Source organism: Salvelinus fontinalis, chromosome 36, assembly GCF_029448725.1.
Source record: "Salvelinus fontinalis isolate EN_2023a chromosome 36, ASM2944872v1, whole genome shotgun sequence".
In the NCBI taxonomy this organism is placed as follows: domain Eukaryota; kingdom Metazoa; phylum Chordata; class Actinopteri; order Salmoniformes; family Salmonidae; genus Salvelinus; species Salvelinus fontinalis.
Window position 1 is genome coordinate 12,364,173 of NC_074700.1, and position 17,663 is coordinate 12,381,835.

General features: G+C 43.7%; 1 protein-coding gene across 8 annotated transcripts in view; it reads left to right on the forward strand.

Moving 5' to 3' along the window:
- The window catches only part of LOC129835211 (neurexin-2-like), a 616,507-nt gene that overhangs the window by 166,010 nt on the left and 432,834 nt on the right, over window positions 1-17,663 (forward strand). For 5 of the 8 annotated variants that reach the window (XM_055900712.1, XM_055900716.1, XM_055900714.1 and 2 more), the window contains exon 3: window positions 14,750-14,770. In XM_055900712.1, the coding sequence (XP_055756687.1) occupies window positions 14,750-14,770 (21 nt within the window). The remainder of the gene's footprint in view (window positions 1-14,749; window positions 14,771-17,663) is intronic. The other 3 variants (XM_055900713.1, XM_055900715.1, XM_055900718.1) reach the window with 1 other exon arrangement.

Here is a 17,663-nt window from a genome sequence, read left to right on the forward strand (position 1 = left end):
GTCTGGCTGACGGCTCTAGCGGCTCCTGTCTGGCTGACGGCTCTAGCGGCTCCTGTCTGGCGGATGGCTCTGTAGGCTCATGGCAGACGGGCGGCTTTGCAGGCTCATGGCAGACGGGCGGCTTTGCAGGCTCATGGCAGACGGATGGCTCAGACGGCGCTGGGGAGACGGATGGCTCAGATGGCGCTGGAGAGACGGATGGCTCAGATGGCGCTGGGGAGACGGATGGCTCAGATGGCGCTGGGGAGACAGATAGCTCTGTAGGGAGGAGAAGGAGAGACAGCCTGGTGCGTGGTCTAGGCACCGGCTGCGCTGGAGAGGAGGAAACAGCAGGAGAGAGAACCCGGAGAGACAGCCTGGTACGGGGGGCTGCCACCGGAGGACTGGTACATGGAGGTGGCACCGGATATACCGGACCGTGAAGGAGGACACGTGCTCTTGAGCACCGAGCCTCCCCAACCCTACCAGGTTGAATGAACCCCGTAGCCCTGCCAGTGCGGCGAGGTGGAATAGCCCGCACTGGGCTATGCAGGCGAACCGGGGACACCACCTGTAAGGCTGGTGCCATGTACACCGGCCCGAGGAGACGTACTGGAGACCAGCTACGTTGGGCCGGCTTCATGGCACCCGGCTCGATGCCCAACCTAGCCCTCCCAGTGCGGCAAGGTGGAATAGCCCGCACTGGGCTAAGCACGCGTACTGGGGACACCGTGCGCTCTACCGCATAACACGGTCTCTTACCAGTACGACGCCTTCTACCTCCACGGTAAGCACGGGGAGTTGGCTCGGGTATCCTACCCGGCTTTGCCACACTCCTCGTGTGCCCCCCCCCAAGAAATTTTTGGGTCTTACTCACGGGCTCCCAACCGCGTCGTCGCGCTGCCTCCTCATACCAGCGCTCCTGGGCTGTGGCTGCCCTCTTCTCCTCCTTAGGACGGCGATATTCCCCTGGTTGAGCCCAAGGTCCTCTACCGTCCAATATCTCCTCCCAAGTCCAGAAATCCTTATTGCTCCGTCGAGCATTCCCATACCGCTTGGTCTCTGTATTTTGTTGGTGGGTGATTCTGTTAGAGCTGTCGCTCTCCTCATCCTCGGAAGAGGTGAGGAGAGAAGGATCTTCTGACCAAAATGCGGGTTCAGGGAAATATGCCATCTTTATTTATTTACAACGATGAAGATGGTAACACGGAACAAACACTTTAACAAACTTCAAAATAACAAAACGACGTAGAACGGAACCTGAACATAAACTCACATACATAAACGTAAACTCACGGACAGGAACGTTACATCGAAACACACGAACAGCCAAACAGTCCCGTAAGTGAAAACACATCGACAACGACGAAAGACATCACAGGAGACAATCACCCACAAACAAACAGTGAGAATGCCCTACCTAAATATGACTCTTGATTAGAGGAAAACGCAAACCACCTGCCTCTAATCAAGAGCCATACCAGGCAAACCAAAACCAACATAGAAACGAATAACATAGACTGCCCACCCAAAACACATGCCCTGACCAAAACACATAAAAACAACATAAAACAGGTCAGGACTGTTACAAATAGGCTAATTATAGACAGCAACAGCAGTGACAGGCCAACAATGAGGATAGTAATACTATTCTCATAATAATAATGATAACAACAAAATTTGGCTAATAGTAAAAACGAAAATAATAACAATAGTATTTTATTCTGATGCTGTTTTTATTATTTTATTCTATTGCACCTTAGCTGGGCGTAGGCCTATATGGGTTATAGGATATTGCGAAACACTTTTCTTGTAAATGAGATTGCAGTAAGTCAGACCAACAATTGAGCATCTCTAAGCCTCGGCAAAAAAGAGGGCAAGACTTACCTGAAACATCATCTGGCGCAAAGGCCTGATCTGGACCAACGGGTCTTGAAGTGGACGTGCCCAAACACATTATTTTGCTCTTGGGGCATCTCTGTATCACTGTCAGAGTCAGGGTCATTGGAAGAGCTCTCGCACACCCATGAGACATCACTCCCTGCGTTAGATTCAATGCCTCCATCAGACTTTCTCTCTTCCATGTCCCGGATCATGGCTAAAGTCTGTGGGGGGGGGGGGGTCAGCTTTCCCTTTCCTGACATAGGTAGCCAATATTTCGTTTTGAGCAGACTAGCTATCTGTTCTTTTTTAGATATTCTGTTCTATTATATTCTGTTCCAATTCAAATTTATATTTGTTCTAGAGTTCTAAAGGCCAGTTTATATAATGAATAGGAATTCAGAGGGCAGAAATGATTAAATATTAAAGCATTAAACCTCTCACTAAAGGATTTAGTCATACAAAAGTTATCCTTAAATCTGAACTGGTTCTCTAGCAGATTAATAAAAATGTCTCACCCTATGTTTTCCCCTTTATTCAGATTACAACTTGTCACTTTCGGTTATTGGAAAATGAAAGCCATAGAAAGTTGGTTGCATTTTCAGTTAATCCACCAGAAAAGACAGAACAAATTTTACAACAAATATTATGGTAAATGAAACTGGTCTACTTTTATATTCTTCACGATTTTCTTTAATGCAGGGAAACAGACAAGTTCCTTGCTTTCTCCCCAACTTGCCTCTTCCATTTTTGCGGTAATGCTGCAATTAGTTGGTTGTAATTTTGAATAGAGCATACATTTCCATATATATTTTTTAGCTGCATGTGTGACATAACTCCAGCAGTCCTATTTATGATATCATATACTAAGATTGTACTTTTTTTGTATATGTGTGTATATATATATATTAGTTCTTTTTTATCAATCGATATATTTGAGGTTAATGGACCAAAAAATGTATAGCTGTACCATATGGACTGCAAAATAGTTCAAGAGATTTTCGATGTACCGATTCCATGACACATGGTTTATGAACAAAACGACGCCGGATTCAAAACGTAAAGTTTTTCTATTTAGAGGATTATACAAAATTCTAGCAACCAATAGAATGCTATATATATGCGGGATACAACCATCCCAACTCTGCTGCGAAGAGACAGAATCATTAGATCATTTGTTTTGGTACTGGAGAAACACTGTTTGCAGGAATGTGTAACTGCACTGTACTGCATGGGTTAATGTCCTCATTTGAGTGTGACTGACTTCTGTGCTGCTTCCCCCTGTCCCTCAGTGGGAGGTTGATGAACCAGCGCAGTTAGGCCTTCTTTCACTAATTACATGTGTGATGGATGGAAAGCAGCAAACAAGTTTCACAGACCTCCTTGTGACTGACATGCTGATATCAAGTCAAACTCTTTTGTTCGTTCAACTTCTCTTCTTTGGAATTCTTTTTTTTTTTTTTTTGCCTTTTGTTCTAGTCAGTGGAAAGATGCTGTAGAATATCTGCATTGAAATTGCACTCCAGCTGCCAAATGTGCCCGTAGTTCATGATTAGAGCTTCTCGTTTACGTTTAACATGCTACATGGACTCCGTGCTAGTTGATAGATAGAGTTTATTGGAGCCGAAATATTTCACAAAGCTCACTCCTTGTCTGTAATCAAAATTCTATACTGTAGTTATGGCTTTTACATCCAATAATACAAATATTTTCCATCATTCAGCAATTGTCCTTACATAATTCTTTAATCCAATCACATTTCTATTTTTCATTTGGCTCATTTTGGAGGAATCAGTGGGGGATTTTGACCAGGCAAAAGCGACAGAGTGAACTTATCTAGGTCATTTTTAAAGCAGGATTAAGGAAATACTGTTGTAAAGCCAGCATTATTAGAGTTTTCTACGGTAAAACAAACATTATTATGTTGCTTTCTCTTCACAAGACCTAGCCCTTATCCACCTCAACTGCTCTTGTCATCATCTCAAAGCCGCAGGAGTGTTTATTTGTTAACACACTTCTTCACACTCCCGTGGCTCTGCAGCGAGGCTGGAAGGATTCTCAATCATGATGCCAACTCCTGCTGTGGTTGACAGCATTTATCTCATCTGTGTCACCTGCCAATGTAGCAGCGAGTGACAACTTCTCAAAGTGGGCAGATATTTTGAAAAAGTCCCACCACAACGCCTCTGCATCTTTGCACTGATCATATACCATGTCAGGGAGAGAAACTGTTCTCTGGGCTTCTAAATCTGGACAGAGAGGGCAAAACATTTCAGTGCGGTCTCAAATGGATTTGTTTCTTCACAGAGCAGGCCATCGACTAGCTTTTTTAAAGGCGACGACACATGGATGATATTATATTAGAAATCAAATAAATGTTCAATCTACCGAAAAATGAGCCAAGTTGAAAAGTCAAATGTCATTATGTGAGCTAGACTTCCATGTAAAGCCCTCTCTCTCAAGCCAGGGAAATGCTTGCTTGGTTAAATAGTGTAGACACATTCACACACACACACATGCGCACACACACACGTCACACACACAGACACACACGTTGTGTGCATGCTTGCTCATTTTCAGACACACACGTATACACACACAACCTCCGGCAGCTTGCTAATGTGTCTGTGCAAACACACATGTGCTGGCTCTCTTACTCTCTTTGGGGATGCTGAACATGGCCCAAATATTGATACTGCCTTCCAGCCTTTTGGAAAACACTCCCTCTCCCAAATGATCCTGCTGTACTGTCAACAAACAGAAACATTGTCCAAGAGCTTCTTTGACACTTGTTTTTGTACTTTTGAAGTGCACTTCTTAAAACACTCAACTACTATATCACTTACCTCCAGACAGTTTGCTACCTCTCAGTTGATGACAGACTACAAATATTCCTGTTTCCCTCCGTTTACTGCTTCTCTCACCCTCTTTGCTCTATCTTCTCCCCAGACGACTCGAAATTCATGTAAGCGAGCCCATCCCGCCTAATTATCATACGTCTAATTGGGAAACGTTTCTGCATCCGTCCTGCTATTTTGTTTTCTTCTCCCCAACTGAAAACGGTTAGCACCTTGACAAAAAAGAACTTCCTGCAACCCGAGTTATTCTCAGTCTATTGAGTGCCTCGCGTACTGTAGTTCAAGTTACAGGGATGTGCTCTGTTACTTCCTTGTTAGTTTTATAGAATGATTAAAATAGACAATTTAATTCCCCACTAATCTCGTAACTCCTTCACCTTCTAGTATATGAATAGTTAGATATGCCTTCGATGACTCAGGGGATTTTCCCACCATGAAAGCTTGTGTTAAAAGGAAGGTGACAAGTGTAACAGTGTTGATACTATCTGTGTGTGTGTGTGTGTGTGTGTGTGTGTGTGTGTGTGTGTGTGTGTGTGTGTGTGTGTGTGTGTGTGTGTGTGTGTGTGTGTGTGTGTGTGTGTGTGTGTGTGTGTGTGTGTGTGTGTGTGTGTGGGTCGTGCTCACCTCATCTCTGTTTCTCACTGTAACCTTTCTCTTTAATAATAACCTTGTTCCTGTGGGGTTGTGTGTCTGGTTTTGTGCCAAGCATTGTCTTTACTCTGTCCCCTAACTTTGTTATTTTTTATAGACTGGTGTGACACCCGGAGATGAGGCACTTCTCCAGTCATTTCGCTGGTTATTAGCCCTCCCTCACCTCCTCTTGACCTCTGATACTGCCGTATGAGACAGCGCTCCCACTGTCTGTTAGGCCCTGCAGTAGAATCTCTGTTGTTTAAACCTCTCTCTCTCTCTCTCTCTCTCTCTCTCTTTAACCCCTGGAGTCGATACCCCCCCCCCCCCCGCGTACCTCTAATTAGCATAATAATAACATCCCCTTCAAAATCCGTCTGTTTGAGCTAGAGATATTCTTTTTTTTGCATGGGCTGCGTCTCATCTGTGAAGGCTGGTGGGAGGAGCTATAGGAGGATGGGCCTATTGTAATGGCTGGAATGGAGTACAAGGAACGGCGTCAAACGCGATTTCCATATGTTTGATGTGTTTCATATCATTCCATGGATTCCATTCCAACCATTCCAATGATTCCGTCCTCTTGTAGCTCCTCCCACCGGCCTCCACTGGTCTCAATCCCCCGCATCCGCCAATGACGGCCTTCCACGTCTGCGGCGGAAGGAGGCCGCGGCTACAGCGGTGTTTGTTGGACTATGAGACTTTCCCGAAAATGGTCCATCTCACGAAAACGTCTGTGGTGTTCTACGTTTTGCTTCACGGGACTTTGCTGAAGTCGGGTACCGCCGATCTGCCAACTTCTGTCTGTAGCGTCCGAACAGTTTGGGCTACACACTGACCACTCTATGGAAAGTTGGGACTATCACGAACATGTACATGTCGGTTGTTTTGCTTTGCTCTAGGATGCCCATAAGCCTCACAAGACTCGTCTGAAAGTAGCCCGGTACCATTTTGAAAATTGAATGGAAGTGTATACTATATATACTATAAGGGTCATTCTATGAAAATGGTGGCTTTTTGAACAGCCAACTTTTACAAATTGTAATTCTTTTTTTATTTTTATCAAAACTTATAGCCAGATAATAGTTAACCCCTTAACATTATAAATCAACATAAATTACAGCTTAACATGTTTTTATATTTTTACTACGTTACATTAAAAAAATGCTTGTGCTGCCTTTTTGTCACTGGTGTTACCTATATTTTAGACGACAATTCAGGCTTTCTAGAATGTAATTTGTCTATAATTTGCATATATAATCAAAGACAGAAAAGGTTAATGATAATACTAAGAAATTGCTTGGATTAGTAATAATTTACTTTAAACATGCATGTGTAAAGTTCTAATGTCTGACATTTTGCCATTTATACAATTTGTTTTTTGTAACATTAGAAATAATTTAGGTTGAATCATTCAAAATTGAATGATCATATCCTTCAAATGTTTACTAATGAATGTAGCAACAGTTAGGTAGATACAAAAAACATTTTCAATTAAATTGGGCAACTCTGATGCCAGAACACCAATATGCCATACAGTAATACCAGTGACGCAATGTAACACCAATGACGCAATGTAACACCAGTGACGCAATGTAACACCAGTGACGCAATGTAACACCAGTGACGCAATGTAACACCAGTGACGCAATGTAACACCAGTGACCAATGTAACACCAGTAACACAATGTGAAACCAATGACAAACATAAGATTATTTCAAACACATTTTATCAAACAGTATATATCAATTCTTGTGCCATGTGACACATATTGTGTAGGCCTACTTAAACAGATAGTTCCTCTGAATTACGAAATGACATACTGGTTTCCTTACCGTGGAAACAGTCTATGGACAAGGTCTGACAGCAACCAATGTGTCCATGTGCACGCATGTGTGAGCATGTGTGCGTGTGCGCGTGTCTCAGTGCGACTAACACTGCTGTCATCTACCTTGGCAGTGTGTCTCTAGCCAAAGTAAAGTCAAATAACCTTGGAGGGGCTTCTCTCCTCTTGAATTCTCAATTCTCTGTCTGACACACAGCTGGCCAAAATAGAATCCTTGAAAACTGTCTCCAGTAAAGAAGAGAGAAAGAATGAGTCACACAGCAGCATTAAAATAATAAGGTTTAGTATTTGAAGTTGAATTATAAGAAGGAGAACGTGGCAGGAGACTTAGACTTATTCAATTAAAGATCACTTGTTAGCCTTGTGTTGATTGTTAAAGTACAACTATGCTAGTATTATATTTCAAAACATTTAAGGGTGGGTTTTCATAGCCTTGTGGCTTAGTATTTATCTGTCTCCTTTGCCGATAGAAAGGGAGAACATTCATGGCTAACTCTATGCTTCTCTACGTGCCATCGTTTACTGGTAGCTCCACTTTGAAACCCTCAACCCTCAGTCTAGCACTTTCTTCTGAGTGGCTTTTGTTGTTGCAGGTCTCTGGTGGGCTTTGTGTGTGCCCTATTTGTATGTGTGCTGTTAGGGTATGTAGTGTTGGTGTGTGGCTGCCATGGGTTTGAACTCCCACAGTGAGGGTGGGCCTCAGTGCTTCTGCTCCTTAGCGGACCAAGGACTAAGAGCTTCTAGTGCTATTGTGTGTTATGCGTAGACTACAAGGTACTGCTGAACAATCACAGACCATGGATTTTTGGATGTGGCATATTTTCGTCAATTCAGTACAAGACATGGTGGCAAAAGCTTCTAACACATACCACCTCCTGCTGCCCCCACAAGCCATTACACCAGTGTGAGCAGTCATGGGTCGAGTTCCTGTCCAACTAAATTGCAGCAAATGCCAGATCTTACATCGCCTGGATAGGTGTTTAACATCAGCTAACCACATCATATGACATGGGTCGCGTTCCCCTGCTCAGATGTTGCATGCATCAACCAATGTTTGCGTGCCACGTCATTGGCTGTGACATCGACTGACAGATTACTACAACATATGATGTAGTTAGCTGATACTTAAAATACATATCCAGGTGCTGTAAGATCTGGCATGCGTCATCAACGCCTCGGGAAAGGAACAGGATTGCCACAGCAACACCCTGTAGCCTTAAGTATAATGAATAGGGAAGTGAAATTGACACTTAACCCACCCCAAACCCCTCAAGATGCCACCACCTATGAAACATACAGTATATCTGGGAAAAATTCTGAGCTGTGGGGAAATATCATCTTTGGATGTTTACACAGGCAGCCCAATTCTGATATACAGTGGCAAGAAAAAGTATGTGAACCCTTTGAAATTACCTGGATTTCTGCATAAATTGGTCATCAAATTTGATCTGATCTTCATCTAAGTCACAACACTAGACAAACATAGTGTGCTTAAACTAATAACACACAAATCATTGTATTGTTCTTGCTTATATTGAATACATAATTTAAGCATTCACAGTGTAGGTTGGAAAAAGTGTGTGAACCCCTAGGCTAATGACTTCTCCAAAAGCTAATTGGAGTCAGGGGTCAGCTAACCTGGAGTCCAATCAATGAGACGAGATTGGAGATGTTGGTAAGAGCTGCCTTGCCCTATAAAAAAACACTCATAAAATGTGAGTTTGCTATTCACAAGAAGCATTGCCTGATGTGAGCCATGCCTCGAACTAAAGAGATCTCAGAAGACCTAAGATGAAGAAATGTTGACTTGCATAAAGCTGGAAAGGGTTACAAAAGTATCTCTTAAAGCCTTGATGTTCATCAGTCCACGGTAAGACAAAATGTCTATAAATGGAGAAAGTTCAGCACTGTTGCTACTCTCCCTAGGAGTAGCCGTCCTACAAAGATGACTGCAAGAGCACAGCGCAGAATTCTCAATGAGGTGAAGAAGAATCCTAGAGTGTCAGCTAAAGACTTTCAGAAATCATCTGGAACATGCTAACATCTCTGTTGACGAGTCTACGATACGTAAAACACTAAACAAGAATGGTGTTCATGGGAGGACACCACGGAAGAAGCCACTGCTGTCCAAAAAAACCATTGCTGCACGTCTGAAGTTTGCAAAAGTGCACCTGGATGTTCCACAGCGCTACTGGCAAAATATTCTGTGGACAGATGAAACTACAGTTGAGTTGTTTGGAAGGAACACACAACACCATGTGTGGAGAGAAAAAAAGGCACAGCACAGCACACCAACATCAAAACCTCATCCCAACTGTAAAGTATGGTGGAGGGAGCATCATGGTTTGGGGCTGCTTTGCTGCCTCAGGGCCTGGACAGCTTGCTATCATCAACAGAAAAATGTTAGGCTATCTGTCCGCCAATTGAAGCTCATCAGAAGTTGGGTGATGCACAGGACAACGACCCAAAACACAGAAGTAAATCAACATCAGAATTGCTTCAACCAGAAGAAAATATGCCTTCTGGTGTGGCCCAGTCAGAGTCCTGACCTCAGCCTGATTGAGATGCTGTGGCATGACCTCAATAGAGCAGGTCACACCAGACATCCCAAGAATATTGCTGAACTGAAACAGTTTTGGAATGGTCCAAAATTCCTCCTGACCGTTGTGCAGGTCTGATCCACAACACAGAAAATGTTTGGTTGAGGTTATTGCTGCCAAAGGAGGGTCAACCAGTTATTAAATCCAAGGGTACACATACTTTTTCCACCCTGCACTATGAATGTTTACACATTGTGTTCAACAAAGACATGAAAACGTATAATTGTTTGTGTGTTATTAGTTTAAGCAGACTGTGTTTGTCTATTGTTGTGACCTAGATGCAGATCAGATCAAATTTTATGACAAAATTATGCAGAAATCCAGGTTTTTCCAAAGGGTTCACATACTTTTTCTTACCACTGTATTTGTTTCACTAATTGGTCTTTTGACCAATCAGATCAGCTCAGAAAAAGATATGACGTGAAAAGATCTGATGTCATTGGCAAAATACTAATTAGTAGAAAAGATATCAGAATTTGGTTGTCTGTGTAAATGAGGCCTTGGTGATGCCAAACGTACTTCTGGATAAGAATTACTTTGGTAAGCTAGAACTGTGCTTATATGACTTGGTTCTTGACTTTCATCACCTGTTCATTGTGTGATTTCTATACTGTATAAAGTAGAAGAACAGTGATTGAGAGTCAACTATTTTCTTACAGACGTATTCCACTCTTCATAGTAAATTTAGCCCAGGCAGGACATACCTCTCTTTTTCCTCTAAAGCTTCTGGGAGAAAGGTTAAGAAAATCAAACTTCCCCCTCTTAGGCTGACGTTTATACTTTTTTTTAACAGCCTGCTTCTGAATTCTGTTCACTTTGTGCCCAATGTCTGGCTTTCTGATTTTAATTTAGCCTTTTGCATTTGTTTTGTTTGTGGTGTTGTACACACTAATTTGGCTTGGGGAGTGAAAAAAGAAAGAAACATCTCAATTGAGTCCTATTGTCAAATCAAGTCTGGGCTCTGTTGTTCTAGCCATGTCCCCTTCTGACTCCCCCATTTCAAATGTCTGCTAGTAACCAGGTTCTCATCCAACCTTCATTCGAGTAAAGCACATGTCGGATACACATTGTCATGAACTGCCTGATGGAAGCATTCATGTTTTCGGTAATCTTTCCAAATGTCGACTAAACAAAATACGCTAGACATGGCGGGATCATTTTGTGTCGGTAAAAGGAATTATGGAGAATTGTCGGTGGACATGCTTTTATGCGCAAATATTCATATAATAACCGTCATACTGAGGTAAACTTGGGAGTCACAGGATGACATGTTGTGTGGTCCTCCCACTACGACTCGTTGAAAGTGCATGAGCTTGATGTTCCGTCCAATAAATATTGAGGGTCTTTTTCTGGTGACACGATAATCGATGTTTGACAAAAAACATTTTATCTTGCTCTTTTGTCCATAATAATCTCATCATGTAGGCGATACGTGTGCTCTAGCCAACAGAACGTAGACTGCGCTGTTGGCTAGACCCGCGTTCTGTTGGCTAGACCCGCGTTCTGTTGGCTAGACCGCACTTGCCAATACCAGATGGGGCACACTCACTATATAACCTACATAACGCACTGTTTTTTGGTGCGAAAACCATCAGTAGAGGTGAAAATGCGATGGAAACCCATTTGACTGGTATTTCTCAAATCAAATCACATTTCATTTTTTATGCGGTACATGGGAATTTAACCGCAAAAGGTATTTTTATGTGCACTACATCATCATGCACTGCCTTTTATCCGCAACAAGTCAATTTGATGGAAACACTGGTGGGAAAATGTGCATATGTTTTTATGAATAGAATGTTTAGAATATTCACATGAAAATCTGTCACCAATTAGATGAACACTTAGCTAGCGTGGAGGAGAAATAAAGCACTAGATATTTAAGTATCAAAAAGGAAAGCCAAAAAGGCTGGCAGATGACGGTACTGAGTCATTTCATCTTACTATCCAAACGCATTATATACAGCTGGCAATACACTCATCTCCCCTGTCGACCGGTTCGTACCCTAAAATGTTTCCATTCATGCAGCAAAAGCTTAAATTTCTTCCTTAACTTTCTTTAATGGCGAGAAGACAGAACAAAAACTGGGAAAATATGCATACTTTCCTTATGAAGCACCATATCACGTTCAGCCAATCAGGTTGCAGCAGTCTGGTGTTTACCCATGGCTGAAAGCTAATGTGCAACATCAGGAAGTAGCATTCCAAGGCATTAGCAAATGGAGCAGAATGCTTTGAGCTAGTATTTATCCATTACCTAATGGAACACACGGTAATATAGGCACAGCAGCATTGGTTAAGTCAAGACTAGCAGAAAATATCAATGGGGTAAAAGGGATAAATGCAGGTTTTTCTGCTCTATTCTCCATAAATACTGTAAGGCTTAGCGTTTCCCTTCTTCCCTGTTCAATCCAGAATGTGTTCTCTACTCTCGTTCCAATGCCCAAGAGAGCCACAGAGTCATCCTGAGTCTATAAAACAGACCATAAACACAGCATTTTTTGTCAATTAATGATCTTAATCGTTTGGTGGAAGGAAGGCCTCTCGGGGGAGCATGCTATCGCCTCTCTGAGGAGAGAGAACGTCTAGCTCTGGTGTTGTGGGAACGGTATCATAAAAACATACACTATCTCACTGTCTCTAACCTGAAAATTGTAGTGCAATGTTCGTATATAGATTCAAAATCCAATGGAATGTCCAATCCCTAAAGGGCATAGACTTATCTACTCACAATGCATACACAGACGTGTTAGGAATGGTGTTCAGCTTGGCTTTTTATTCATCCCTTACTATTCTCAATGGGGGAACACAGCTTCCTAAAGTAAAAGCTTTTGTTTGACTATCTTCATCTTTTATTGTCAGATCCTTCACTTTCATTCCCAAATCAAATTCCCAGATATTCCCTAAGCAATGTTAACTCTGCCGTTTTGAAAAATAAAGCCTACTGAGGTTTGCTGCTCCATCCACTTTTGGACAGCGGGATACAGTCCACATTAACCATCTCTGAGGAACACTTTTAGACAGGCCCCATAATTACTTGAGAAATGAATCGTGGACTTGGGAAAAAAGGGAGCCGTCTCTTTCATGCTCTGCCTGCTTTGAACACAGACTCAGAGGCTCTCGCCGAGTGTGTCTCTAAAAGATAGTCTAGTCAAGGCTAAGAACCAACCAAAACAGAGGGATGAGAGCAGAAGAAAGGGTGAGGGGAGGAGCAGGAGGAATGAGGAAGGACCGAACCCACGTCCGGAGATCATAACAATCATTACATTTGACAAACAAGGTCCTCACAGCTTATGGCCCGGGCTTAATCTCTGATGTGGAATCATGCCTCGCTCTCGATCTGCTAGCCGTGTCTGGGTTTGTTTGCTCTGTTGACTTCCTGCTTTACAGCCTATTGCAGTGGCATTGTGGGTGTTCTAATTGGAGAATCAATAGGGTGAGGCGATGGAGGTTTAAGGGCTGCTCTGGTGTCAAACGAGCGCATCGATTGCTTTTTTAAGCTGGAGTTGCCAGCCAACCCACCCAGGCTCTTTGTTGTGTTCGCAATGTATATGAAATATTATTCTTTGAGAAGACCTTGTAGATATATGTCTGGGAAAATGAAATATACATGTACAGCCAATCATTGAATGGCACAGCAAAGGATGCATTTGAGAGAAGCCGCTCTGCGTAGATAGGAAACACGGCACGCATTACAGTATCGTAATTGTGGAACAGATCAAGCCAGCGTCGAACAGCTAGTGTCTGGCAAAGAAAGCCCACTAACTGACAACATTGGCTTGGATCAGGTCACAATTATTATAGTGGATGTAGGCAGACTGTGAAGAAAGCCTTTTGAGGAACGTGCACTTTGTGAATGAGACGAGCAGTGAGTGGCCTCGTTGTCAGAAGGCCGCTCACCGAGCAACCACGCCGGAATGGCACGTTGCAGATACTTAAATGGCCACCGTGCCCGCCGTCGTGAAATCTGAATACTAAACGCGCCGGTAAACAGCACTTTCTGGTCGGCTCACTATACACTATACACTATACACTATACACGGAGTAAATACATGAAAAATACGTGGATTATACTTTTGTTTGATATTTCCCCAACTCCTTATTCCAGTTTGACCTCTTACCCTGTTCTAACTGCTATAGCGCTGACTCGAATGCAAATTCACAATCAAAATCCTTGACAGTTTCCCATAAATAGTAAAGGACAGCACAAGCACACAATGTACCAGGAAAAACAACTATGTTGAATATGATATAATAAACCGTCGCTAAGGCCCGGGCCCAGCAGTCTCAAGTAAAGTATGAAACTATTTAACTCTCCATAGGGTTTGATGCAGTAGGAGGCTAGAGGCTCCTTGCACACATCTGTAGTGGATACATGATGATGATCCTAGATAAGCAGTGTGGTTATTTCCACTCTGACATTAAAGGAGCTAGTCTATGGTAGCCTGGGGGGGAACTGTTTTAGCACAGGCTTCTCTCTCTCTAGATTATGAAACTGGAGAGAGATGCCTCTGTTCGGGTAGGTAGGTTCTTGTAACTGGGGTCACTGCTCTTGTAACAGAGTGGTTAAGATATTGCATCGAATTTCTCTGTCACCAGAACCTAAGCCTACTGTAATATTTGACATGCATTTTTGCAGTTGATCGTCTTACAATGGATGGATCCCACTGAAAGAGGGCCTCAGATTCCCAGTCTCACATTTCGGTTGTTTTTTCAAGCAATATACCTCAAGTCATGGGGGGAAATATAGGATTTAATTTGACCTGGATAGATCATTATAAATCAAATTGTGTTTTCTCTTCTTGCAAATGACCTCTTCTGTGACAGTGGATAACATCAGGATATGTCATTAATCTGTACATTGGAATTATGTCAGATGCTGTTTATCTAATCTATTTGTTTTCTCTCTCATTCTCTCCCTCTCTCTCCTTCCTGTCCTCATTGGGCCTCGATGAAGCAGAAGAGTATGCTGTCGAAGGTAAGGCTACTATTTTGCTCCTACAGACCTAAGATGGCTTCTTCTATGATTTTGGCGTCCATGTTGGATGCTCTACAATGCTGTCGTAGCCTCCTTCTTGGGAGCGGCATTGTCAGTGTGGTTGGACTGCGGTTATGGTGACTCCAGGGGGCCTAAATTACGCTGCTTTAAAAATGGAACCAAAGCTGTGATTTCTCTTAATTCTACTTCCTATTCTTCTCGAAGACACCTTCTTTTCTTCCTTCCTTCGTTTGATTATTTTATTTTATCTATCTATACGTATGGATTCTCAGTCGGTACTTTGTACTCTTATGTGTGAAATGGTTGGCACTTCCGAAAGTGATGAGTGATTGAGCCTGGGAGTGAGAGTGCTATATGAATATCATCAGGTGCTAATGAGACGTTGAGGTGGAAGGTTTTCTAGTCCCCCTCCAGCCCCCTCCACTATCGTCTCCAGTGAGGGAGAGAGGGTAAGAGCCAGGGCTGCCAGTCAAGCCCCCTGGGGCTACATCATCCCCTGGAGCTTGTTGCTAGGCTAGCTCACAGCTCAGCTGAACGTACAGATGTAGGATATTAATTTGATCACCCTGCTGCAGGACAACTTTGTAATGTAAATGCAAATGTAAAATTGGAAAAATCTATCTACCCCTCAAAAATGTCCATTCATTATTATCCACGTAATAACTTACATTTCCTGTTGCTGTAGGATTATCTTCCTGCTGTAGCAAACTGGTTCAAATCAAGATCCTACATATGTATAGGAAGATAAGCATTAGCTCCCTGTCTGTCTGGGCCTGCATGTCTTTTCCTAAGCAGTACCGGGTGAAATGAAGGAACATAAACCGGATCAGTCAGACAGAGGTAGTGCAGCAACGCGTTTACCGATGGCTCCCTAGACACAGCGTTCCAGAAGCGTTTGACTCTAGGCAGCCTAATCCGACCGTGACTCGCCGCATGCGGTGAGTGCGAGGTTTGGGAGACGGGGATGGGGACGGGGAGGTGGAGGGAGGTGCCGTGTTTCCCCCTATCAGGAACGCTGTGTGATGGATTACTCCTCTCCCGGGCCGTGGTTAGTTCGCAGGGGAATCGCTATGGAAACACACCCCGCTCAAAGTTTTTCCCCAAAACATGAATTGAAGTTTCTGCAGTTGTTTTAATACCACTGCTGTATCTCGGAATCAGAGAGAATGAGTGCATGTTTCAGATTGTCTTTTCTCCGTTGTTGTCGACAAACCCATGAACTCAGTTTGAATTGTGACCTGGGTTTGATATGCAGACAGAGTGAGCAGGGCTGTATAACAGACCCTCTTTGATGCTGACATTCTCCCGCTGCGTTTAAATCCAAGGATCACAAGCCTGTCTTCCTGTGTGTGTGTGCGTGTGTGTGCGAGCCTGCTTGGCGTGGCGGCAACCGCCCGTGACGACTGGGTCACATGTCGGAAGCGCTGAAGCCCTTGACGGAAAAATGTCAGGGTGGCGGTGGGGGTGGACAACGAGGGACTGCGACCGTTCGTTCCTACGTTCCCGGCTGATGCGCCCTGACGGCTCCTCACTCTAGTGCGGCCGCTCTCTGACCGTGCAAGGGGTTAGGAAGGGGAGGACAGCTCCCTCGCTGTGTGTTTGTGTGTCGGTGATCTTGATGCGGAGGAGCAGAGCGCTGACCCATGCTGCGATGGTGTGTGGCGGTCTGTTTCATGCCCCGGCCCCAGAGGGACTACCACAGCTCCCCGAGGGCCCTGGGGGCGGACGGCAGTGCTCAGCCCACCACAACTGCCTCTCAGAGAGGGATCAGGAGAGTAGCAGCGGGCCCAGCCAACCAGCCAGAGGGCCATGGGGGGCCTGGGTATCCATTAACATTCATCACACATCATAGCCAACAGAGACAGTATAGTCCCACTTCAGTGATTAAGCGAACAGCAGTCCCGAGTTTTAGAGACTAGCTAGGAATGGAATGCCACAGGGTAGGGATTTTAAATTTGGTCTTGTCATTCCACATGCTCCTTAGAATTATTATAATTTTTTTAACAGATTTTGGACCGTGCAGACAATAATTGGCTTACTTTTTTATTATGGATGCTTTTGGGAGATTTAAATATGAAAATTGCCCTTGTCTGATGTCCTAGGTGTGTCCCAGATGCAAAGCTATTGGCTAATATAAAGGCGATTCTAATCTGCAGGCTTGTGGCTGTAGTACCCCTGGGTTTACAAAGCATTTGCCTAAGCAGTGGGGATTTTAATGCCAAAAACTGCTCCGGGGTTGTCTATTTGTTCAGAGCTACCAATGTTTTCTTTGTCAAATAGCAGTAATAAGGTACACAATACAATTCTAAAGTCTGAACTCTGACCCCATGTAAAGGGTATTTGTGTTTTCCCAAGTCATGGTGTTTTAATTAAGAAGTGAATACTGTAAGTACCCTCAGAGACGTGCATTGTGTATGAGGAGGACACGGATACTTTAGGTAGATATCTAATGGTTCATCGTCTCATTCGTGCCTGGAAGCCAGAATCCACTTTGCTCCTAGGTTTTTGTCCTATTTTTAGGGCTGTGGTCCGCCACTATCTTTGGTCCAATTAGTGACAGTGATTGTGCATTCAAAGGTTGCTGGAGATTGATGATACAGGAAGACCTTGAAAGTCCGGGGGACCGAGGTGCCCCTGGAACCCTGTTGGTTGGTTGGTCAGCTGCTCTGGCAGACAGTGGGGGCAACGATTGATGATCTGCAGTGTACACTGACCCGTTTTCACTGCTAAGCCAACCCCCACAACCCCCCTTTTCCTGGATTTGGCAGAGGAAATACCTCACTTACAGAGATAATTCAATAACAACCATCCTGTGTATATACAGTGATCCCTCGCCACTTCGCGGTTCACTTATCGCGGATTCGCTATTTCG